Here is a 26,712-nt window from a genome sequence, read left to right on the forward strand (position 1 = left end):
GAAAATATAAAAATTCACCGGATTCGCTTCAAATTTGTTACTCGGCGGTTTTCGGGGTCGCTGAAAGCGAATCCGGTGTCAAAATTTCAAATTTTAAGATAACGGATCCAATATGGCGGACTATAAATATAAAAATTCACCGGATTCGCTTCAAATTTGTTACCCGGGGGTTTTCGGGGTCGCTGAAAGCGAATCCGGTGTCAGAATTTCAAAATTTAAGATAACGGATCCAATATGGCGGATTGAAAATATAAAAATTCACCGGATTCGCTTGAAATTTGGTACCCGGGGGTTTTTGGGGTCGCTGAAAGCGAATTCGGTGTCAAAATTTCAAATTTTAAGATAACGGATCCAATATGGCGGACTATAAATATAAAAATTCACCGGATTCGCTTCAAATTTGTTACTCGGGAGTTTTTGGGATCGTTGAAAGCGAATCCGGTGTCAAAATTTTTAAATTTAAGATAACGGATCCAATATTGCGGACTATAAATATAAAAATTCAACGAATTCGCTTGAAATTTGTTACTCGGGGGTTTTCGGGATCGTTGAGAGCGAATCCGGTGTCATAATTTCAGAATTCAAGATAACGGATCCAATATGGTGGATTGAAAATATAAAAATTCATCGGATTCGCTTGATATTTGATACCCCGGGGGTTTTCGGGATCGCTGAAAGCGAATCCGGTGTCAGAATTTCAAAATTTAAGATAACGGATCCAATATGGCGTAGTAAAAATATAAAAATTGATTCCCTTCGCTCATATTAAATCCGCCATTTTTAATCTAGACATAAGTGAGATCGAAATATATACCTACCTAGTTTCAAGGATTTCGTACCGCGAGGTAAAATGTATATACTTTAAAGGGTTAATTAAAATCACGATACGCTCAAGCCCGTCGACCCTTCGTTTCGGCGCACTTTTGTCCCGACTGTACATCCGTCAGCCCCTGAAACGCGCAGCGGTTCGCGGGCACCACGCGTACAACAGGTATGTGACGTATTATAGATATAATCACGGGCACCCCACTCATTGGCGGCACAACCCCGGCGTCGCGACGCCCCCAGCGAGTTCCGTAGGAGCGTCGGGACGCGGGGCGTTTCAGCAGTCACTCCCACCGGCGCGACGCCGTACCACGTGGTCCGCGATCCAGCCACCCGCGGGTGTCTGCGGAAAACGCGTCCTTGCTCCGTCCGCGTTGCCACCGCGTTTCCTCGTCAGTCTATCCGGCGTCGCGCGAGCTTTCGGTTGCGGTCGTCGCGGCTCCCTGAGCTTTTCTACCAGTTTCGGTCCGCCTCGAGTCGCCGTACAGATGCAGTAAATCCCACGGGGAAAAGCGCCAATCGTCAAGGATGCAGCCCCCGTTGCCACACGGATGTACTGGACTCATTTCAGTAAGCGGCGGCTTGTCCGCAACCGCCGATAATCGCGATCCGCGCAACCCTTGTTAAAAACCACACCGAGGACAAACTTACAGTGATGAAAAATACTTTTACGGTTTTTCGAAAATCGAGCTTTTTCACCTGACCTTTGATCGCTCGATTCTTCGAGGCTTGGATCCTCGTAGAAATCGCGTCGATTGTTAACGAGTTCTTGAGAACCGATTTTTCATGTGCAAGTTATCGGTTAATACTCGATTCTTAAAAGTTAGGATTATAGCAGGATCGATCTTTTGTTCGCGGGAATCTATCAAAATAATAATTCATGAAAATTAGAGCAAAATCGAATCGATTGTGAACGATTTTTTATAACCGATCTTTTTGACGTGCAATTTATCAGTTATTACTCGATTCTTCAAAGCTACGATTATCGTAATATCGATTCTTTCTTCACGAGATTCGATAAAATATTAATTAATATCGAGCTAAAATCATCTCAATTGTTAACGGTTTTCTAAGAATGTATCTTTTTGATTTGAAATGGATCAGTTGATTCTCGATTCTTCAAAGTTACAATTATCCATTCTTTCTACAGACTTGAATCGATTAAAATAATAACAATTTACGAGAATTTGAGCAAAAATCAATTCGATTGTTATCGATCTCAAAAGAATCGATCTTTTTGATGTGCGATTAAGCGACCATCACTCAATTCTTCAGTTTCCATCATCGTAGAATCAAATCTTTTTTCGCGCAAATCGATCTCAGATTAATTGATGACATTTCGAGCAAAAATTAAATTAATTGTTGACGATTTTTCAAGAACCGATTTTTTCACGTGCAATTAATCGGTTAGTAGTCAATTCTTTAAAATTCAAGTCATCGTGGAATCGATTCATTCTTTAGAGGAATCAATAAATCTCGCAAGGAACCTTGTATAATGAAAACGGTTGTGAGATACGTGAAATTAGGTGAAAGGATTTAGGACAAACCTATGAAATGTTCTTAAATATATTGAAATATTTAAGCAATCCCGTATGAATTTTTCAAACAATTATTGAAAATCTTTGGGCAACGTACACATTAGATTCGTAATTGGTATCAAATACGGCAGAATTCAAATTTTGCTAATTAAAAGAAGAATGATTTGATCCAAAAACAGAATGTTGTAATAAAACTAAAATATCCGCTGTTAAACAAAACTCCGTTTATTTAAACGAAGGAAACATTGCTTCTCATCAAATTTGTCACCACGTTCGGTTAAGTCATTACAGTTACTTTATTTTATTTCATTCTTGATTTTTGTGTGCATGAGAATTTTCAATATCATAAAATTCGGCAAAATTTACGAGTCGTTAATAACTCGGAAAATATCTTCAATTCTCTGATTCTGCGTTTGGATTACGGATAATTTTTACATTGGTTCGTTCTTACTGTGCATTCTCACTCTGAACGGAGAGAATAAAATAGAAAATTTTACGCAAAACTGCACGAATAGAATGACAAATCAGGTTGTTCGGTAAAATGTACTTCGTAAAATGCAGATTTTATTGTTGTTGTTAAAAACAAAAAATTGTGAAAAACACCGTCGCTCTCTTCCTGTGACTTCGAGCGAAATATGCTCTTTTATTCTTTCCCCGTGATTGTTTCATGAAATGATTTAAACAGACTTTGTTATAGAAATAAGTTGGTACTCGTTCGTGAGATGAATATTTTGTCATAATTTTGATGACTCTGATAAATAAATGTTTCAATCAAAGTTTTAATTACTAAACCAAGCAATTTTATGGACGCAATACATAGCTTAAAAATCTCTGGGTAATTTTAGAAAAGTTGACAGATTTTTTTCTTGCACAAACTCGACCGGAACTTATTACTGTTATTTATTTATTCATATTTTTTTTTCTATTTGGATCAAGTTACGGCACTTGATTGTTTTCTCAGTATTCAAGTGTGGTTATCAGTAAGTGAAGTTAACAAATTTCGGGTGAGAATGAAAAGTGCAGAATCGTGTGCAGAATTTTGTATAACCTGTATACGTCTGCATGGATATAATTAGTTAACTTTTTTTTAAGATCCACGATTCGAACAATAATATTTCACAAGAATAATTGTTAACCCTATAGTGCAAAATGTCCTTCGCATTGTGAATACAAATGATAGGTAATAGGTATGCGATGATTCCGTTATTTCATAGTTTTAGAAATCGAAATGTTATTAATCTTGTAGAATAATGTTTAAATTCTTTTGAAGTGTGCTACAATCTTTCTAAATGTACATAATAGTTTTTCAAAATATTTCAACACATTCGTATAGGAACATTTTTTTTCCACATTTATCCTGGGAGAAAATTCGACACTGAGAGAAATTTTCAGTTCCGGTTACCGCTCAGTTCTCAACTATTTTCATTTTTTACCTCAATCGAAAAATATAGTTCTAGGTAGAAAATGAAAATTAGTTTTCTAGCTGTTACCGGAAAGTCTAGTATCCGTTACTATTCTTTCTCATTACGATCACTGTTACTATATTTTCTTTTAGGCGTTGCGAAAATTTAATGCTTGTGCAACAATAAATTAACGTTAAAGCCTTATTTGACTGAAAAAGTACAGTAAACCGAACAAATTGATTTTACGTTGCAATTACCAAAAAAAAAGGATCGACAATAGCGCAAAATGGTTACGCGTACCTCGTTTTTCCTAATTCCAACAATATTCGAACATTTTTTTTTAACGATATTTGTTTTACTAAATTCTTTTAGTTACTGTAACAAATTAAATTTTTCTCAGTGTGGCGACGAAAACGAATATTTCAACTTTTATTCCGGAATAGCCATTTTTCAAGTGTTGTCGACATCGGTATAAGAAGTTGTGCGTGCGATTTATTTTTCCTTGAAATCAAACCGCATATCTTGCATTTAGCAAAAGCTAATTCAGAAGCCAAAATGACACTATCAACCAAATCTCTGGTTTTGTTATGAATTAGTAGAAATTTGATTTATAGTTAATGCTGAATCGAGTTAATAACTACTTTTTCTTTAGAAACGATGTGGCTAGAGAATTCCTGTCATATTTATATCCTGGTTCCTGAATGTCGACAACCTGTAGTTGAGGTGATTCATGCTCGTTCTGATCTTGTCATCAGCGCGAGAATTTGATGTTGGCGCAGTAATCAATCGATGCTGATCTCATTTAACTGTAAAATGTAGCAAACTAAACCAACAGATTTAACGTTGCTATAATCAGAAAACGCAGTATTGACAACCAAAATCGTACTAAACAGTTACTTTTACCAAATGTTCTTGTAATCCTTAGCGCAAAATTGTTACGCGTACCTCGTTTTTCGTAATTCCAAGAATATTCAAACAGTTTTTTTTAACGATACCTGTTTCACTCAATTTTTCTAACAACTGTAACAATTGAAATTTTTCTCAGTGCATAATTATACATATTATATGACCTACTGCAGATTGTTAACTGTACCGGGAACATTTAATACACCCATCAGCACCCGAACCGCACCAATGGAATTGAATAAGATTGAAAAATGTCCACTTCCTACCTACCGAAAGATCCGTTTGACACTGGCTAATTACAGGGGTAATTGGCATCGAAGGGATAAACTTTGTGCAATTACCGAGACTCGTGCAGGACCCTCGCGTTATGGGAATTAAAGCAAACTGCAAGGGTGACCCGTCGCGCTTATCCTCGACCCTCTTGTATGTATTAACCCGCTAACTAGAAGACTGGGTTATACTGCGGGTGCAGTCTCGTGAGCGGTAATCGCGCCACGGCATTTTATCGCGTTTGTAGTTAAAAGTGTCTCAAGTCAAGAATTCCCACAAATCACAAGCTGATTAGCGCGATCGATCAAGGTCGAAGAGAATAATTCAGGGATATTTGACGAATCGTTTCCTCGGAGTTGAATATATACGAGATACAAAGGTATAAATAATTGGCAATACATTCACTGAGAAAAAATTTCATTTTTTACAGTAACTAGAAGAATTCGGTAAAGCAGGTATCGTTAAAAAAAACTGTTTGAATATTGTTGGAATTGTGAAAAACGAGGTACGCGAAACCATTTTGCGCTATTGTCGATCATTTTTCGGTTAGTGCAACGCAAAATCATTTTCCGAGGTTTACTCTACTTTTTTAGTCAAACAAGGCTTTAACTTCAATTTATTCTCGCACGAGCATTAAATTTTCGCAACGGTTGCAAGAAAATATAGTAACAGTGATCGTAATGAGAAAGAATCGTAACGGATACTAGACTTTCTGGTAACAGCTAGAAAACTAATTTTCATTTTGTACCTAGAACGATATTTTTCTAAAACTAAACTAAAAATTTCTCTCAGCGTGAAACCGAATTTCTTTATCACTGAACACGGTTTCGCGGAATTTCTTTATCCTCATAATTAAATCTTAACCCTTTCAGTCATACTTGGATGCTCGTCGTCCGAACTAAAAAATTTCCACGTCCTAGTCTTGACACAGTTTATCCACAACTTCAAATGATCTTTGTTACTTCATATTTGTGTTCAGTGACTCAAAAAACCCCCGAGTAACAAGTTTCGGGCAGAATCATCGAATTGGGACAGTTTTTCGATTTAACATCCGCCATATTGAATCCGCAATCTTGATTTAAAAACTACCAAATTCCGACTTGAGATTCGTAATCAGCGACGCTAAAAACTCCCGAGTGCGAAAATTCAGGCCAAAATATTGAGTTGAAAAATGTGTGGCTGAAAGGTTTAAGAATAATCAAATCTTCTAATTTAAGTCCCAGACTCTGTGTTCTGGTCCAAGTTACTGCGAAACGAAGTGAATATTAAAAGTGCTTGGTTCTAGAAAATAATTGTATTGTTTTTGACATTTTTGAAAGTGTGATGAAAAATTTCTAACTGCGGGTAATATACAACCCTTAACTATACGTTCAGTTCTCACCAGAACAAAAAATTCTAGTTTTGAATAGAGACCAAATGAATATTAATTTTGTACCTGTAACCAGTTAATCTACTACGTATCTCTATTATTTCTTATTGTAGTTACTCGTACTATATTTTCTCGTTGATGTAACAATAAATCGATATCAGGCTTTGTTCAAACGAAGAAATTAAGCATTCGCGATCACAATCGCACTAAATAGTTGATAATTGTGTCACATTTATTGATGAATCACCGATTTCTGACACGGCGTGAGTTCGTATGGACTGTATGTATAAATAACGTGAGAAGTGCATTACAATGAGATTCTTGAGACAAGAATAAAATGGTGTTCGAATCGCTTAGGCCGAGTATCGGCTAACGGGCAATTACCGTTGCAGCTTTGAAAAACTCGACGCATTTTTAGGCATAAAGGCTCTGCCGAGATATATGTTTGATAGAGTGCTTTATAATTCACAAATCTGAATATAGAGTCGACTTCGCATAACCATAAACGTATATTCTCTCTGCCAGTGATAAAAAGAGATACAGCTGCATTAGCCAATTAAACTTCAATTCCTCGGGCAACAGTTGTTGCGAACATTCTGAATTCTGCATTAACGCGTGAGAAGTAAAACCGGATTATGTCTCAGCTGCTTCCATTAAAACTCGATATTTATACTCACGATAAGCTATGTCTTTGGAATAATCAGATTAAAAAGTTTGAGGCAATATTTTTTCTCCACATTTTTTGGTCGATGTTATTCAAAAGGCATGTGAAATTAATTTATAAGTTTCAAGCGGTTGATGAAAACTTGGAATGATAACGAATCGGAAACAATTGTGATGTCATGAGTGGATGTAGAATTGAATTTTATTCACAGTCGAGTTTTTTCAATCCGAATTTCGGGAAATTGATATCAATTGGTCAATTGGTTTGATTCTGCCGGATCTTGAAGTTCATTCCGGAAACTCATCGTGAATTTCACTTCTCTTTATCTAAAAGTAACTGTCCATAACACATAGGCGAAAATTTCGGAGCACTGAGTTTTAACTGCAAACTGCATCTCGTCGAAATTACAACGTCAGATAAATCACGTTATCTTATCTTTCCTTCGCAAAAAAATTCATATCACTTTTCCGATTTTTATGAACAACTGAACACTTTATTCGTAAATGATGTCCATTCGCGTTTGATGCTGTATAACAATAATGTATTCATTGCCTAATCACGAATTCACCTTCTGCAAGTTAAAGTTATTGTATACATCAATTTTGTTTCTACAAATCAACATACGAAGTATAAGGAATTTATTTATAAATAGAATGACTTATTTCTCATTAGAACGAAACGAACTGTATTCATTTTTCGGTATAAAAAATAGTGTAACAAAGCGATCTTTCCGACGTTGTTAACAACCGAATATTTAAAGTTGAAATGTAGGGTTTTAAAAATTTTTCTTGATCACAGGAGCGTTCTGAGTTCGTTTCAGCATAATTAACTTTAGTTTCTCATTCTGCGCCCACGTTTTACTTTTTTGAAACATTTTTTACCCGACCGTAAATTCTGTTAAAAATTTCATTTGTTACAGTAACTAGAAAAATTGAGTAAGACAGGTATCGTTAAAAAAACTGTTCGAATATTGTTGGTATTACGAAAAACGAGGTACGCGTAACCATTTTGCGCTATTGTCGATCATTTTTATTGTAATTGCAACGCAAAATCAGTTTGTTCGGTTTACTCTACTTTTTTAGTCAAACAAGGCTTTAACTTCAATTTATCGTTGCACAGGCATTAAATTTTGGCAACGGTTGCAAGAAAATATAGCAACAGTGATCGTAATGAGAAAGAACAGTAACGGATACTAGACTTTCCGGTAACAGCTAGAAAACTAATTGTCATTTTGTACTTGCAAGTATATTTTTCGATTGTGGTAAAAAATGAAAATAGTCAAGGACTGAGCGGTAAGGGGAACTAAAATTTTCTCTCATTGTCGGTGTAACCCTTGGTGACATAATATAATTGACATTGAAAGAGAGGTTTGTTTAAAAATTTCAATTTTCGGGGTATCATCGATGCTCAACTTGCCTCTCGGCTCTGACAGTAGTTTGTTCAACTCAGACATTTCGCTTGCGTTATGGCTCGTAGTACAAGTGAGAGTTGTTCGAGCATTAAACTCACGTCGATTAGCGAGACAGGATAGCCGTGTACCTGCCTGCCAGTTGGATACGGTAACAGCTTCCACGAACAGGAAAATGTCATAAAAGTGTAATGAAACATTGCTTACGTTGGGTAAGAGTTGTTACGTACAGATAAACATCGGCCGAAGCCTCGCTGAACTCGCTGGAATGGAATATGGAAAAGCGATAATCGTGCATGTATTAGTAAATTATACACACACCTTCTACACACTTCCGACTATGACCCTTGTATATCGGTTCGAAATTCGCATTTGCGAAACGGGCTGAAATTTATTCGCACAACAAACGCGGTGTGTAAGAAATTTGAAACAAAATTCGTGTCATATCGGTACTCGGACAAAATCGATAATTTACAAAATCAAGGAAATAATTCATTAAAGATCATTGAATTTGTTCTAAGGTAGGCCTTTTTACTCTAATGCCTGAATATTTGTCAAATTTTGAATGAAATTCCGTTACAGACACACTGAGAAAAATTTCATTTGTTACAGTAAGTAGAAAAATTGAGTAAAACAGGTATCGTTAAAAAAACTGTTTGAATATTGTTGGAATTATTATTTCGCTATTGTAGATAGTTAAGGACTTGCCGGTAACCGGAACTGAAAATTTCTCTCAGTGTATAACGTAAAAACGCAAAATGTCTGACGGTTGAAAAAGCCTTCTTTTTTAGTCGAAGCCATAATTTCTACGATAAAAGGTCAGATTGCAATTGGCTGGTATATATAGACGTGTAATAATCGGTCTAATCTTGGGACAAAGGAAAAAGATTGTTCTTGCACCGAGTCAGGAATAAATGGGTTTCCAGCAGTGCTTCAGATATCCGCGATCTTGGCTCTATAAGAACCTCGAGAATCCGGATGATTGGTCTGGCGATTAGTTTGCAAATAAACCGATTAATTGACGGTCAGAAGTAGCTGCGCTACACGCAATACTAATTAACCGTGACATTAAACACTGCGGTGATACATTCCGTATGAATTTATTCGATTCAAATTTACTGTTATCCGACTCAACAGAGAATCAGACTTGGTCAAAACAAGTTCAAAACCAACTAAAACGTTTAAAATAATAAAACCTTGCCGTTTTTCATCCGATTTCAACGATTTTCGGCTAGTTTTCTTCACCGTACAAATCTTCAACGCTTTTCTGCTTGTTTTTTTAACAAACAGTAAACTTCAGCTGGATAAAAATAGAGTTGTTTTTAGTATCGCCAACAATTGCAATCGTGAGTCAGTGAATCAAACTATATCGTGATGTTGAATTTATTCTTGAATGGTTTTAAAACAATCATTGCGGATCTAGTCAGCGAGCAAATTGAGCACGAAACGTTCAAATCGGAATCAAAAACACCAGAGTTCAATAATTTTGAACCTTGTGATGGTTAAAACTGTTTTAAAATTGCGAATTTGTCTTATCGTTAGCGTAGAAAATCTGCTCAGGATTATTTTTATCACATAGCAGCCAGCAGGGATGATGTTTCACTTGTGTTCCGATGTGCGGCCGACATCTTTACCAGATGTGTGAAACCAGATAATGCGAAAGAATTAAGTTGTCTGGATGTGAACGTGTATTATGAAATGACGGTTCTAAAACACTACCAGCAAATGTCAGGGGTCTTTGAATGGCCGCTTGTTGCGCACGTTGCGTAAGGATTTTACTTCGACTGCATTTAACTCGTGAATCCTGACAGCTCTTATACCATTCAAAAGCGATGCTACTTGTAGACTACCACTTGTCAGAAGAATCTAAGAACGCAATTAGCTGTGCGGAAATCAGCTGGTGGTTGAAATTCCGATAAATGGTCGGAATTCACGATCGGATTGATCTTCAATAAAATTGTCGGGTTTCATCGAAAGATTTTTCCAATTTTCGAAGCGTAAAATTCAAACTTACCAATCAGAGATAACTTTCTGATAGATTCAAATTCTCAAAAGGTCATCTAGGTTTTTAAGTGGTTAGAATTCTCGAATGGAAACCGATTTTCGAATGATTCAAACTTCCTAGTGATCCAGAAATTTTAATGATCCAAGCCATCGCCGTACACTCAAAGTTCCAAATATTACTAATTTTTTAAAGCTTAGAAGCCTCGAGCATTTTAAATAACTAAGGAAAATATTTCGCGATTGATTGGAGTAGTTTGGTATTTTTACCCTTAGAAAATTTGATTCGAATCAATAGACCATGACAAGCAGTTCGTGCGATGATCGATCAGATGAGACTCGTGATAACGGTCAGTTCTGAATTTTGATCATTTCCCAAAAATTTCATATCAGAGTAAGAGGACCGATTCTAATTTTGAAATTTAGAGACGAAGACAAGTTTCGAAAAGAAGAAGGGGAAAACCACTGAAAGAAATGATTAGAATTGAAGGCTGAATAATTTCGGTGTCGGTAAAGTCGTTAACTGTCACATTTAAAGAGGTTCTGTTTGATTAGTTTCAATAAGAACGAGTTAAATGTCAAAGTTTCGTAACTTTTAGGGGATTCGTGTTACGTACAGGTAAACCCAACTCCAATTTTATTGTGCTGCAAGCTCGAGAAGTTCCTTTCTCATACAAATACATGCAGTAGTTTGAATGTTTCATTATAACTTGATCAAAGTTTGCGTAAGCTTTGCGACATTGTTGCAATATTTTAAGATTATACTTATTACACTCGCTGTATTTTTTTTTCCTGAATCTTGATACCATTTTGAGTAGTCAATTTTCTTCCATTGACTCGTTAAATTTAATTGGTTTTCTCGACTAGAAAATTTTTACTCCTTGGTTCGAAACGTATATTCTGGCGTGTGCTTAGTTCGATTTTTTTTTTTTGACGAACCAACTGAATTGTTAGAGCAAACGAATTACACGGGATATGAATTTACGTACGAAAATTTTTAGCACGGGGTCACGTGACCGATTCAAAGAGTATTTTACGAGAACCGGTCTAAATTTTACTCAAAACTTCGAATCAATTCGGATTTTTTGTTTTGGCAAAATGATCGTGCTATTGTAAGAAAATGCGCTTTGGTCAGCAAGGGTTGAACAAATATCGTATGGATTTTGAAGTCATAATCCGCCGAATTATTCAATTATTGACCCTAAAACGGTAACGGGATGTGAAAAAACACCCCTAGCGAAATTGAATTTCCCGCCGTAAGAGAACAGCTAACATTTTTGACACGAGACGCGTCATTTTTGGAACACTTTTTTGGAACTTGCGCTAAAAGTTTTTTGCTCCGCGTGATTCTTTATCAAAAAACGAAGAAAATGAGATTTTGTAAGATCCGTAACGATATGATGTACCCGAGAAATGGAATTTTCAAGATTGGGGCGTTTTTTAACCCCACGTTACCGGAATAGGTGAAAAAAAATAACGTTACCGTTCCAGGGTTAATTCAAATGATGATTTATTGGTCACACAAGCTGACCAGAACCCGTTTTCTAACATCAAAACAATCGTGACATATCGAAAAGATAAAAATTGAGCCCATATTTAACGAACAATGGGATCGAATCTCGTAAATACTTTGGCGAAAATATTTCTCTGAGAAACTCGGCACGCATTTTCAGAGATTTACAGAAAGATTCATGGAAATGGAGAGTAATTGATAGAATTTGGTGAAAATGCAGAATATTTCAAAAAAAATGTTACTTCAAAAGTCGACGGAAATTTTACACATCCACGCACTTCAGCCTAGCCCCAATACTTTGGTCAGTTATTTATGATGTCAAGTTAGAAATGATAACGAATGTCATTCGTTAACTTGATTACATTTCTTGCAATTTCTTTGGCGAACCAGCACGTTTCAAAATAAGGAGGGTATCTGGTCGAGATATGCGAAGCATACGCCCAGTATTTGGTACTAACTTTTAATGAAAAGTAAACCAAATACAGCCCGTTGATTTGACTGCATTCATTCCCTTGATTAATCAAAACGTTGTTTGAAGTTGATTTTCAGTTAAAAGCGTGTGTTCAATACGGGACACAATGAGTTTTGGTCGGTAGTCCTCCTGTGTTCGCATTACGGTGAGAAATTTTAAGAAAGTGCACAAAAGTCTGTAGACACTTAATGAAATATTCATACTTTTGAAGAGAAAAGGAATAGATTTTCAGTTAAACGCGGAGAGATTTACAGCGATATCTTGCAAAGTGCAGAGAAATATCCACGGAAATATAGAATTTCTAGTACAAGAAGAGCAGGGTTGAAGAAAAATATGCGGAGTCTACCAAAGAAACTCATTGAATATAGTAGATATTAAAAAATATTTTTTGTAAAAAAACTCTGCCAAATTTCTCAGCAAAACCCCGCACGCGTCCCATAAGTATGAGAATCGCAGATAAATGTAGCAGATCATTTCAGATTCTTTCAGAGAAATATTTTTGGCTAAGGTGTTCTCAAAAATCGCATCACGTGACCCCGTGTTCGGAACACCCAAAGCGCCCTGGAGAGTTTGTCCTCGGTTAGACGCGGATCGCGAAACTTGTGCCGGGTTTCCGGAGTGAAGAATCGACGGGTGAGTGGGGTACGTGATTACTTGTAGATGGTGGTGAGCTACCGGCGGACAGTGGGGGTGTTGTCGAGGGCGGCGCCCAGGTCGACGCCGAGGCCTGCGTGAGCCAGGAGGCCCATCCTTGTCCAGGTTCTCGTAAACAGCAGCGTAATCCGCGGCGGCAAGGAGAGGAACGGGAAGCCCAGGATCAATGGCAGCTGCCGGCGGAAGAGGACCACGGGCCCCCGATACATCGTCGCCAAGAACAACCCGCGGACATGGTGGCCCAGGAGATGGCCCAGGGCTACACCCAGCTCCTTCACGACGGGCAGGAGCCTCAGGAGTTCATATCCCTCGAGGAACTTAAGCCAAGGCTGCAGGATCAGGACCGCCATGGCCGCACTCAAAGCCACAACGAGGTACGGACGGTACCAGCTTCCCCGAACTCAGCTCTCTATCACCACTCCGGACAGCAGCGGTCCTACTACAATCTCACCCCGGTTCCAAAGTGAGTTGAGAACGAACGTTGAAGTATTTACCTCACTGATATGGTCGGGTAACGGATATTGGAATTGCAGGTCAATGATGTACACTTGGGGACAGTGAATCTGAGACGGTTCATTTTTTACACTAGACAGTTATGTTGGCAACACGGAGAAACCTACAGCGCCACGGTCGGCCGAGCGCGAAAGAAACTCAATCATAATGAACATAACATAACCCATGACCGTCGAATCTAACCTTAGAATACCGCGGGGATAATAACTTGTCAGATTGACAGGTATTTTAAGGTTAGATTCGCCGGTCATGGGTTATGTTATGTTTATTGAGGTTGAGTTTGTTTCGCGCTCGGCCGACCGTGACGCTGTAGGTTTCTTCGTGTTGCCAACATAACTGTCTAGTGTAAAAAATTAGCCGTCTCAGATTCATTGTCCTCAAGTGTACTTCACATTAAATTTTTCCGTTAACGTTTCGATCCGAGTTAGGTCACTTCGCAGAACGATAGATATATATGTAAATTTATTTACACTGTCGAGAACGAAAAGAAAAATTGAATAAGGATCCAATCTTGGGCCTATATGGATATGACAAGGATGATTGTATGACTCTGTCGTTTGAATTTGTTTTCCACAGTGATCTATAGTAATTTTTTTGCTACAGTTTTCGTGTAAGATATATAATGGAAAACAAATTCCAACGGTATAGTCGTACAGTCGTCCTTGTCGTGTCCACACAGGTCCAAGATTGGATCCTTATTTCAATCTTCTTTTTGTTCTTGACGATGTGAATAAATGTATACGTCGTTCTGAGGAGGGCCCTTACTCAGGTAGAAATGTTTACGGAAAAAAATGACGTGACGTACTTCATTGACCTACAATTCCAATATCCACTACTCCACTAACAAGGAAGGTATCCTAGGTCGATCTCTCCGATTTGAATTCTTCTGTAATATATTATAGTGGACTAAAAACCAAGTGAAAATGACATTTTTCATTTCTCGTTGTAAAAAAACGTTTCCACTTGGATTGGTTCAGAATTATCATGTTCTTGTGGGTGAAACTGCCAAATTGCCCCATGACATGCTTTACTTCGGAGCGTGGTTTCACCCCCTTAAAGTGTTTAATGGCAGATACAAAAAAAAAAATAAGTTTCACTTAGTTTTTAGTCTACCGTGACATGTTAAAAGAGAAATCAAATCGGAAAGATCGACCTTGGATACCTTCCTCGTAAGTGCAGAACACTGTGTTTTCATGATTGGTTTCCCACAAAATGTTACGTAACCCACGAGGGTAAAGTTACTTTAGTTGAGAATTTGAAAAATGGTCAGGGAAGTGAGAGTGAAGTCAGGGAATTTTATAATTTATAGTCAGAGGATTTTGGAGTGATATTAAAGAAGGGAGAATATTCAAAGCTTGCCCCATGATGAAGGCAAATTTTAATGATCATTTGTTATACATATCGTGCTCGGTTCCATGGCAAATAAATAGATCATAGACGTATTTTTAAATTCCGGTTAATCCGGGGCTTTATTTACCATAGATAATCCAATCAGGGCACTAAATCACACAGGGTGGTTGGTTGAAATCACCCCAGGCGAGTATCTTGTAAACTAGTAGAGACCCAACAAAATGTTTCATACAAAACTTGGATATGAACAACTGATAGCGGGATAAAAAACGAATTCAACAGTGTGTAAATGAAATTTTGCAATTTTTTTTTGCATGTTCTTTTCCACTTTTACCTTAGCTCTGTACGTGTTCATTGTCCTTCACCCTCGCTGAAAAGGTTGTGACCATCGTTTATAATGGCTACGAAAATTATAAATATTCGTTTCGAACTAGCCAATTTTGTATCCGCAAGAAAACTATTTATTATTTACGACAGTGAGAAACGCAGGTGATTTTGAATTCACCTGTTAAGAAATCAAAGAATTATAAATCAGGGCACCGTTTATGTGGCGGCCAGAAACGCGATAAATTAATTGATTTCGACGAAACTTGTTATGCGTGGGATTTTTAAAATGCCGGTTGTCCATGTCTAAGTTCAAAAATTCCGAACTTTGACTTCAGAATCTCATCAAGTATCATTCAAATAAAATAACTTTGTGCTTTTTCGTCTGTCATGTTGGATCCGTCGTTTCAAATTCCCAAATTTTTAGCTTATTCTTGTAATCGGTGCCCTCATAAACTCGCGATTTTCATATTTCCAGTCAGTAAGAGGCGAGAAAAAATGTCAGGCCTGAATGGGTATAAAGCATACAACTTTTTAGCATCGTTACAGTTTCCTTCAAAATACGGAATAGAATAATTTTACCTACAGCATCGGATTCAGGAAAAATCTGTAATAAAGCTTTAGTTTTTCAAGAGTTGCAAAATGGTTATTACTTTTTTAATAGGTATTTATAACGTTAAATACTCATGACGCATGGCCACTTAAACTAATCGAAAAAGTCCCCTGATTTTTCCTGATCATATTATGATTTTTCTCTGAGTAAAATTAGAATTAAGCTACTTCAACGTTTTAGTAAAATAGGCAGAATTACGATGATGGTTCAAATTTTATAAGGATTACAAGAACATTTGGTAAAAGTAACTGTTCAGTACGATTATAGTTGTCAATACTGCGTTTTCTGATTATAGCAACGTTAAGTCTGTTGGTTTAGTTTGCTACATTTTACAGTTAAATGAGATCAACATCAATTGATTACTGCACCAACATCAAATTCTCGCGCTGTTGACAAGATCAGAACGAGCATGAATCACCTCAACTACAGGTTGTCGACATTCAGGAACCAGGATATAAATATGACAGGAATTCTCTAGCCACATCGTTTCTAAAGAAAAAGTAGTAATTAACTCGATTCAGCATTAACTATGAATCAAATTTCTACTAATTCATAACAAAACCAGAGATTTGATTGATAGTGTCATTTTGGCTTCTGAATTAGCTTTTGCTAAATGCAAGATATGCGGTTTGATTTCAAGGAAAAATAAATCGCACGCACAACTTCTTATACCGATGTCGACAACACTTGAAAAATGACTGTTCCGGAATAAAAGTTGAAATATTCGTTTTCGTCGCCACACTGAGAAAAATTTCATTTGTTACAGTAACTAAAAGAATTCAGTAAAACAGATATCGTTAAAAAAAAACCATTTGAATATTGTTGGAATTAGGAAAAACGAGGTACGTGTAACCATTTTGCGCTATTGTCGATCCTTTTTTTTGGTAATTGCAACGTAAAATCAGTTTGTTCGGTTTACTGTATTTTATTAGTCAAATAAGACTTCAACGTTAATTTATTGTTGCACAAGCATTAAATTTTCGCAACGTTTAAAAGAAAATATAGTAACAGTGATGATAATGAGAAAGAATAGTAACGGATACTAGACTTTCTGGTAACAGCTACAAAACTAATTTTCATTTTGTACTTGCAAGTATATTTTTCGATTGTGGTAAAAAATGAAAATAGTTAAGGACTGAGCGGTAACCGGAACTAAAAACTTCCCTCAATGCATATTTCAAACACCGTTCGGCACATGAGAATGAACGGTATTGTATTCTCAGGTATGAAATAGAGCAACTTTGCCTTTTCATACACATGCATATGTATTTATCTGCCAGTCAAAGTATTTAACCTAGTTTCTGGTCGACACTGACACCAGCCAAGGGCAACTAAAGAGACACGAGCCGTTGCCGTCGGTTGTCTCCAAGGCTTGTAATCTCATTACCACTCACGTGAGGTTCGCATGCAGGAATGTGTGTGTGCACCATGTTATAGATTTTGGTAGTCGGCCATGTACAAATGAAAATAATGTCAGAATCGTAACCCGGAAATCACGAAAAGTTTTTTCATTAATTGCTGATTAAAAAATTTTCAATCCGCAAGCAATTAATAGAAAAACAAAAAAAATATTATGCCTGCAATTTGCTCAAACCACTGGATTAAATTATTGTATGTGTTATTTAAAAACCTCCCAAAAAGAAAATTTTTCCAGTCTTGTGTCGAATTTATTGTTCTTACGTGCTAATTTGCAGAATCTCCGTAATTATGCGTGCTTGTTAATCAATGATCAATTTCGCCTGGAATTTTATTCCGCCTGGATTATGGCTATTACGTGACTGTACTTGATAATTAGGATGCTAGTTACGTACACGGTTAACTCCAACTACAACACAAGTACGCATTGGTTACCTAGATTAACAGATCAAACGAGAGATTCTCAGGAGTTATATCCTGCAAATTTGCCCTGCAAGGATTACAATGTGCAAATAAACACACGTGGTTATCATCCGTTAAGAGGACCAAACTACGAAGAGTGGTATTGAATTTTAAATAAATTGGAATCCCGCTGAAATTCATTTCGTGAATCTTGACCATTTTCAAAATTTATTTAATTCATAATACTATGTAACTTTTACTTGCATCGGTAAATATGTGAACCGTTAAAAGTGTTTACAGTTTTTCGCAAATAATGTAATAATATAGTTTTATTTTATAATTTATCTGTCAGTTACTACACTTTTACTACGAAATTACAACCATAATTTATTATTTACTGCGGAAACATTATAAGTGAAACGCGATTTTGTAGACATATATCTTTCTCTACCACGTCGTCGTAAGAAATATAATTGTCTACAAGGGAATCGAATCGTTATAGCCGCACTTGCTCTGTCGCAATATTGATTTCCTAGCAGTTTTTTTTTTTTGATACGTTATGTTTATTGCCATTTTTTTTTTCAAGTCGCAGAAGCAAGTTTCATTTCTCTGCAGAGTCAGCTTTTGTAGTCTTTGTACCAGGCGAGATTAGATCGTTCGGAACATTCCAGATCGTCTAAATTTTTGCATGTTCTTCCCACATATTTTGGAATGTCTGCGAATCTTTAGAATTGTACGATCCCGGTACAAGAGGGAAAGTAAGCAATTTTTAATATTTCAGAATCCTGTCGTTTGGACTCACCGAGAAAATCCACCCATTGGAATATTCTAGATTATTGAAAATTCTAAGAGCTAAGCAAATGGAAAAAATGTATCATTAAGAGATTTATTTCAAAATCTATCATGTATCCATCTCTCTTCTCTTTTGCCTACATGTTCGAGTATGATCCAATTGTGACATTCCAACATCAAGTTTTGATTACAACAAAGCCGTAATTTTTTTTTTTACTTCATACCAAAACTGAGAAATTGTAGTCCTCGGTACAGGATTAAAATCATTTCTGCAGCTGTAAGCAGAAAATCTACTACTAAACAGAAAATGTAAAATTGACAACCACAATTAACCCTGTAAATCCTGATTAGTGCCAAATTTTTGTTCCAATTTTTTTATAATTCCAATAATATTTTAGCAGCTGTCGTAAATAATCCTGTTTCAATAAACTTTTCTAGTAATTGTACACGGTATCTGTCGCATCCGAAATAGACAACCGGATCGACACGTTCAATTCAGGTTGGCAATAGCTTACTGCTTATGTAATGTAGGGATTCGCTATATCGAGTGATTTGTGCGCACTCGAGTGAGCGGATCCGTACATTACCTAATCTATTGCCAACCTAAATTGGTCGAGTCACTGCGGTTGCCTATTGGTTGCGGGAGTGACAGATACAGTGACGGTGGATGTACACTTGGGGACAGTGAATCCGAGAAGGCTAATTTTTTTCACTAGACAGTTATGTTGGCAACACAGAGAAACCTACAGCGCCACGGTCGGCCGAGCGCGAAACAAACTCAATATCTCATTAAACATAACATCACCCATGGCCGTGGAATCTAACCTTAGAATACCGCGGGGATAATGACTTGTTGGATTGATACGGTCATGGGTGATGTTATGTTTAATGAGATATTGAGTTTGTTTCGCGCTCGGCCGACCGTGGCGCTGTAGGTTTCTCTGTGTTGCCAACATAACTGTCTAGTGAAAAAAATTAACCGTCTCAGATTCATTGTCTCCAAGTGTACGTCTGTAAAGAATGAAATCTTCATCGTCATGTTCTTTGAAAATTCTAGGAGTTCTCGCTCCTCGGTGTACTTTGGTGGGACCGACACCGGGGTCGAAGACTTGGCCGTACCTGCAGGAGGCGTTGGACCCGGTGGCGGTGGCGTTCCAAACCCTCAGGGTCCGATGGGGGCCGAATCGGGATCCCGGATGAAAGCCGAGCAGGGAGGTGCAGCGACCGCCTCCCATCATTACCGACAGGCCAGTCATCAACATCATCACCATCGCCATCACCACCACCAACAAAGTCAGAATCAGAGTCCGAATCACTACAATTCCGACCACTGTACTCCGCTGCACGTCCAGCCTTTCGAGTCGCCGTCATCCGTCGACGCAGGGTTTGCCCCGACGATAAGGAAGCGGAAAATTTCCTGGAAGTGAGTCCAGTCTTCGAGTCCCCTTCTATACTTCCCTTTTTTCTGTGCGGATGCAAGTTTAATTTTGATATAAATATGTAAATAACTAGTTTTTGAAAGTTTCTCAAAAAAGTTGTCATTATTTGTGAAGACAGTTTTAACCATCTGCACGCTTATATCCATAAAGATTGTTTGGACGATTATTTCGGACAAATTCCATAATGAAACTAAAAGAGCTTATACTTTTATATAACATGTTATTCGAATAAGAAAAGTTCACTTGCTGCGAGGCAACTCTTAGACTGTAGCTAAAAATCCTATACTTCAGCAGAATTTTTGTCATACAAAAATTATTGTTTAAACCTACATTTTTCGGAAAATAAATAACGTTTCTAATTTTAAACAGACTAGTGGGGAAGAGATAATATGATTATTGCATTAATGAGACTATAATGCAGTCTCTATCGTTCTTCAACATTCTGATGTCAAATTAGCTAAATTCAAAATGGCGAATCTAAGAAACGAAAATTTTGAACTCTTACACAAGCTCTATAACGGGAATTCTTCTTGAAAGGACCTGCTCGTAGCCCGCACGATACAACTTGCTTGATCTAAATAGGCTGGTATCCGTGCTCGCAGTCTGAAGCAAACCTTCGCGGACAAGTAGAAATTCCCTAGAATCGACTGCTTGACAAGTGACAGTCAACCATAACCTCGCCTATGCTGGTCACATTTTTACGAAGTTGGCTACGCTCGTGAACTAGACGAGTTGTAATTGTCGAGCAAGTCTTTTAGAAAACGAACACTCGGTATGTATAACGAAACATGATATTCCGAGGATGTTTAGGTTGCTGTTTAAGCATTGAAATTGAAATTTCAGAAATTCACATATAGTACGCAGTATGGTCACCCTAATAAACAAAAATTCTACGAATATCTTTCATAAAAATCTGACAACTTTTAAAATTGTTTTCCCTGGTGAAAATGATTTTTTCATTTGGTACATTGTTTTACAAAAATTTATTGTCCTACAAAATTGTGAATATGCATAGTTTCTCAATAAAAGCTTATAGATTTTCATGAAAATTTATATTTTTTCAGTAATAAATCTACAAGCTCCCACAATTTTTATAGAAAATTAACAACTCTGTACGAAAGACTAGGCATATTTTCAATTTTTTACGAAATAATACGAAATGTAAAATTTCTGTAAACATTCGTAGTTGTAGAAATTTTCACCAGGGTTCAAATTTAAACAATCATATTTGGCTCACCATTTTGGATGCAATTACCAGCCCGAAAGACTTGTATATACAGAGCTTCATGAAAATCGCAACCCTAGTGCGAAAAAAAACGATGTGTACCATATGATGGCGTCGATGCCGCCAAAGGGGTTAATAAAACTGACTCTCGACTCGATTCCGTTTAACGGTGACACGGGCGGTTCATGACTGAACTAACGATTTAGTGGTTACAAACTTTTGCGAAATGTGTTTGACTTCCTTTTTAAATACTCAGTACTTTTCAGCGAATCGACCGGCTAATTAAGACACCTGAGGTGTCCTTTCTTATCGATCGAGTCGAACGAATATCCGTTATGATTATTAAACTAATGAATGGATTTTGTCCAATTTCGGCAGGACGTTGCAAATTTTCCTCACAGCACGTGGTAAATTCATTAATATTCAGAATATTGAGAAATAAATCTAAATTCTCGTTTCCTGGACAAATATTACTGTGAAATATCCCTACACGTTGCCTCGTTTTACTTTTTGTGATTCCCAAAATGGCGGAAGGTCTCTCAGCCGTGGACGAATTTAGGTATTGTCTCAAAAAAGGAGAAACGGAAAAACACTGACATGTGGTGGACAATTTTAAAATATCACCTATTTTTTACATTATCAGAGCTTACGCATCAATGACGTCAAAACGTCGAACAAGAGCGTACAAAATAAAGTTTGTACCGAGTGAGGAAATCATTCTCTGGCAATATTATTGCGTAAGATTATCATTTTAATCCTTGTATATATAATAATTATCAAATTTAATCCTTTGAAGCATACATATTTCCTTGCATTCAAATTTCTTGAAACAGAGTATATAAGGGTTCTCGTCTTCGCTGATTTAAAAAATGGGTTCAGATCTGAGAAATTTTCAAAATTCCAAATGGTGGATCTGATATGAGCGAATCAGATCAATTTTTATATTTTCAGTCCACCATATTGGGTCCGTCATCGTGAATTTTGAAATTTTGGCACATTTCCTTCGCTTTTAGCGACCCCAAAACCCCTAGATTACTGAGTTCCACTTTTTTAGTCCCCATACCCTTCCCACAATGACGTTTATTCTGTAAAAACAGGCATTTCAAACACTTTTTTTATTTAAAGCGCTCACTATATTCGCGGAATCGTGATAATCCTTCTTAAAACATCGACTTTGACATCTTAAAAGTCCAATTATATAAAAAAAAAAAAAATAAAAAATGACAGTGATATCTCAAAAATTCATTATAAATCTTGAATAACCGATTCAAAAATCGTCTCTCATATATGAAACGCTGTTCCGCAAGGGGTTAACGTAATCGGTGAAGATTGACTAAAAAAACTACTTGAAGATTGAAAAACCAATGCTACTGCAGAGAATGAAAAAAAGTTACGGTACTAAAATGGCGAGTAATTGTTTTAATGCGGAAACACAGGGCAGGAAGAACGTACGTGCGAAGGGGTTACTGAACAACATGCCGTTTCCTGAATTTGAAGACACAAAGTTGCAGATCGACATTTAGATCTATACACAGGGGTACGCTGGCAGGGAAACCTCCGAAGTGTGCAACCGCCACCCTTTACGCCCCATCGAGTAGAGAGTTCCTTTGCACCGGCTGCCAGTCACGCAAATTCACAAACCAAGTAATTGCCAATCAAAATGTCGGGTATCCGTCAAAGGGTTAAGTTAATAATTATTGCCATCGGAGATATGGATCTTTCGAAATTACCGCAGAGGCTGAGCGGAACGATCGTTTACCGAACGAAGGACGCGAGTACAAATTATGTCAGATATATTCTTATGAATTTTACTGGAAACTACACCACAAATTTATGTGAATCGGAGTCTCATTTTCACTAGTCGAACGGCGAGCCTTTCCTTTATTTCAAACTCCAGCCATCATCCTGGATTGGATCTTGTCATTTTCGTATTTCTTTGTGTAAAATCATGCTTGTGAAAAATTTGTATCGTAGAATAAATTATTTGAGGGTTTTTCTTCAATGACGTTTTTGTAGAATTTCAGAACGAATGTTGGAATGAAGGATTTTTGGTAGTCAAAAAATAATAAATAAAAATCGAACCAAAGTTACATTGCAGAGCCAATGCTAAAATATTAAAAACTTAACAAACGTGTGTTTTTGTTCAGAATTGTGTATCGATGGGGCGGTTAAGCCTTTTCTCGCGTTTGGGATACTTTGACTTTGATATTTGGAGATATATAAGTCAGCGTTGAAATCGACCAGGGCACTCCCTTGACGTGACGCTATAAAATAATGTGTTCGAATAAACTTCTTCACGAAGATTGAATCCAATTACATCAAAGATCAATTCAATCTAATTTCTCTGCCTATGTTCATTTCGTGTGACTACTCAAATGTATAATCAAGCCATATGGAGTACGAAAAACTATGAATGAAATTTTCAAAGTCTAGTGCAGCTATTAATATTAATTGTTCGTTTGTAAATTCTAGTAAAATTCAACGTCACGCTGAAATAATTTGTGTTAACGTCGATATTTATTGAACAACATTAGACAATGTCTTCTCTTATTGTATAGAGGAATAGTCATATTTTCTTGATTCTGAAATGACAGGTAACTCAAATTTTATTTTTCATCAACTCGCAATCGAGCTAATCTGAAATTTACAAAATTTCGCATCAGCAACTTTGTATTCATGTATTATTACAACTTCATTGTTAGAAGGTATGTCGTCATTAGTTGCATCATCTTTCTCAACGGGTTTGAAACTTTTTAGTTACGGAAACGTTGGCAAGTAATCAGTATTTTTAGTTAACAACCGTGGAAGAATTACGTGAGCAGCTTATTATTATTGGTACATGGAACGTACGACTGTTCAACGCGATCTGTGGTTCCATGAATTTGATCGACTGTATGTCGCGCAGAATCCGGTAGGGAGGAAAATAGGAAGCTTTAGTTCACATTCCGTGAATACTTGTCAAGTTTCGATACTTTCTAAAGCTTCGCGACTCCTTTGTAGCAGGTAAGGGGTTGCCGTCGCTCACTTTGCGACGAATTCACGACGAATGTCGTTCTGTACCGAACCTTTGACGAAGTTTAACTGACCAAGTGCCACAAGCTTTTGTTTTGTAACACTCGCTGCCAGGTCTTGATAAACTTTTCATTCGTGGGCCAGCAGCCGTAGATATTTTCTTATATGTTATATTTTTTTAAGATGGAAAAGAAAGTACACACCAGAGGAAGGTTGAGTTTTTTTTCTTTTACAGGCAGCATCGCCGCACTTCGAAACTCGATGAGAAATTGATGTAATGGAATTGAAAAATTTTTGGACTTGAAAAACACGAACAGTTACAGTCTCGTATTTTGGAAAACGCAGTATTCCGTATAGTTTCGTAGTTTCTATCTGATTACAATTTGTAATTGCACATATTTTAATTACAAACACGGATAATTTGTATTTGGAATAAAATTCATTACAAATCACATTTACAATTTGTAATTAAGGTAAAGTTGGATACAAATTATACTTGTATGTTATATTCACAGCCAAATAAAGTACAAATCGCACTTCTAATTAGTAATTAATTTCGTTTTAATTACGAATCTTCCGAGTAGGTGATTTATATCTTGATTGCGGTCTATAATGCTTTTTCAGCGTCGTCAATATTATCTTTATTCGACGTAATTGTAACATACAACAGTTTAATTTGTAATTCAAAATACAAATGTAATTTGTATTTCATTTTGTCCAATCGTAAAATACAAGTATAATTTGTATCGCATCCTGGTCGCATTACAAAATACGAATGTGATTTGTATTTTATACATCGTTGTCTGAATTACAAATTCTCATTTCTAATTAAACTATAATAATATTGTCCATCACTGGTAAAAGTTTATTTGAGATTTCGTCTTTTCATAGGAACATTTCAAAAACAATCTTGTTCGAGTTTCAGGCTTTCATAATTCGATATGGCGACCGAAAATTACATTAAATTAAAAACATGCCGAGCTGATTATAAGCGAAAATCAAAGAACACTGAAAAAGTTAAACCTTGAAAATTTTTTGAGTAAAAAAAATTCTGTTTATTCCAGGAAACGTAGTGGAAATTTTTTTGTTGAATTGAAATATCTCAGGTGCTTCAACACAAAGAATATTCATCTGAACCTCGCAACATCTCCTTTCGACTAAATTATTCTTCGATGAATTTCTCGACGTCCCAAAACCATTTCGGTACATTATACGTATACCTTAGGGTGACTTCCAATTCCTCACCCTGTATACATACATAAGATTATTAAACGATTTGAACTAGGTTTTTCGTTTTCTTTCAGCGAGAGTGGTGAATTGCAGAACGACACGGGAGATGACACCAAATCAATCAGAACGAACGACGACAGTAAAAGGTACTGAAAAAAAAGTATTGTCGCCTTATTCGGATCTTCTATTGACTGCAATCATTAAAAAAAAAAAAAACTACCTTAGCAGAAAGAATAGGAAGAAAGAAGTAGAAAACAAATTTCAAAAGGAATTGAGAAAAATACAAGAATAAGGTTTCGAAGTTACAATGGAAATTGATCGTACCGGGAGTCTCTGTTGAAATCGGCACTTTTACCAGAACTCCCGATAGAAATATACCTGATACTGCAAACAACATCACGGAACAACGAAAGAAATTTTTTATCGCAGATTTCAATGAAACGTGCTTAATATAAAACAAGCCATAAAAACAGTATTTTTCATCGCATTTGGTACTTTTCATCGCTATACAAACCAATTCAATTATTTGAAATTTTAGTCTCGTATTTTGAAGAATTTAATTTTCGTATGACATTCAAGCTGTACTTAGTAGTTTCCTAGTTTCCGTCCGATTACAGTTTGTAATTTTTTACATTTTAATTATAAAATACTCATCTGATTTCCAATCGGGTGAAAAATTAATTATCAATCACAGTTACTTGTTGTAGTTACAAAAAAAATTACATTCTATTTTATATTCAAGGTGAAATAGATTACGAATTATATTTGTATTTTATGTAGACAGCAGAGTTAAATATAAATGTAATTTGTACCTTGAGTATCGAAAGACCCAATATCTTGGTTCAATAACAGCTTCTTACAATACAGATCTACTCACCTTACAGCAGCGGGATTATTCGTCCGATTTCAATTATTTTTCCTATCTTACCTCGTTTATTATAATTACCTTTCAAATATGGTATATTCACTTCACGCAAACTCAATTTGGTCCTTTAAACAATTCATCCGAGCCAAACCCTTATGTTAAACATTTTGGTCTTTCAAGCCAGATCTGGTGGATCGTTCAAGGATGAGACTGGGTCATGTAGAAGCTCGTGTTGATCAACAACACGAGCTAAGTGGTTTTATAAAGAATGCCTACGCGAACTTAACGAAGGCTGGAGAGTCAAACATTTCGCCAAATCGCTTGAAAACTCTCCTTGCCGCTCTTGAGGAGCATTGGCTCAAATTCTCCCTAAATCATGAAGCCATTGGAATTGCCATGAAGGAGCTGAGCCCGGAAAACAGACACCATTTGGTGCAACAAAACTACTTTACGGACCAGTGCTTCCACAAGGCTCAAGAGACGTATCTTGGCACTTTGGAAAAAATGA

At 36.7% G+C, this 26,712-nt stretch overlaps 1 protein-coding gene across 9 annotated transcripts in view; it reads left to right on the plus strand.

The window, feature by feature from the left end:
• Positions 1-1,206: 1,206 nt before the first annotated feature.
• Positions 1,207-26,712, plus strand: part of LOC124186390 (aryl hydrocarbon receptor nuclear translocator-like protein 1) — a 61,191-nt gene continuing 35,685 nt past the window's right edge. For 5 of the 9 annotated variants that reach the window (XM_046578052.1, XM_046578054.1, XM_046578057.1 and 2 more), the window contains exons 1-4: positions 1,211-1,378; positions 13,030-13,486; positions 19,491-19,856; positions 25,414-25,485. In XM_046578052.1, the coding sequence (XP_046434008.1) occupies positions 1,354-1,378; positions 13,030-13,486; positions 19,491-19,856; positions 25,414-25,485 (920 nt within the window). In that variant the 5' untranslated portion in view covers positions 1,211-1,353. Of the gene's footprint in view, positions 1,396-13,029; positions 13,487-19,490; positions 19,857-25,413; positions 25,486-26,712 lie in introns of all 9 variants that reach the window. The other 4 variants (XR_006871650.1, XM_046578058.1, XR_006871651.1 and 1 more) reach the window with 3 other exon arrangements.

The sequence above is a fragment of the Neodiprion fabricii genome, chromosome 7 (assembly GCF_021155785.1).
Source record: "Neodiprion fabricii isolate iyNeoFabr1 chromosome 7, iyNeoFabr1.1, whole genome shotgun sequence".
NCBI classification, from domain to species: Eukaryota; Metazoa; Arthropoda; class Insecta; order Hymenoptera; family Diprionidae; genus Neodiprion; species Neodiprion fabricii.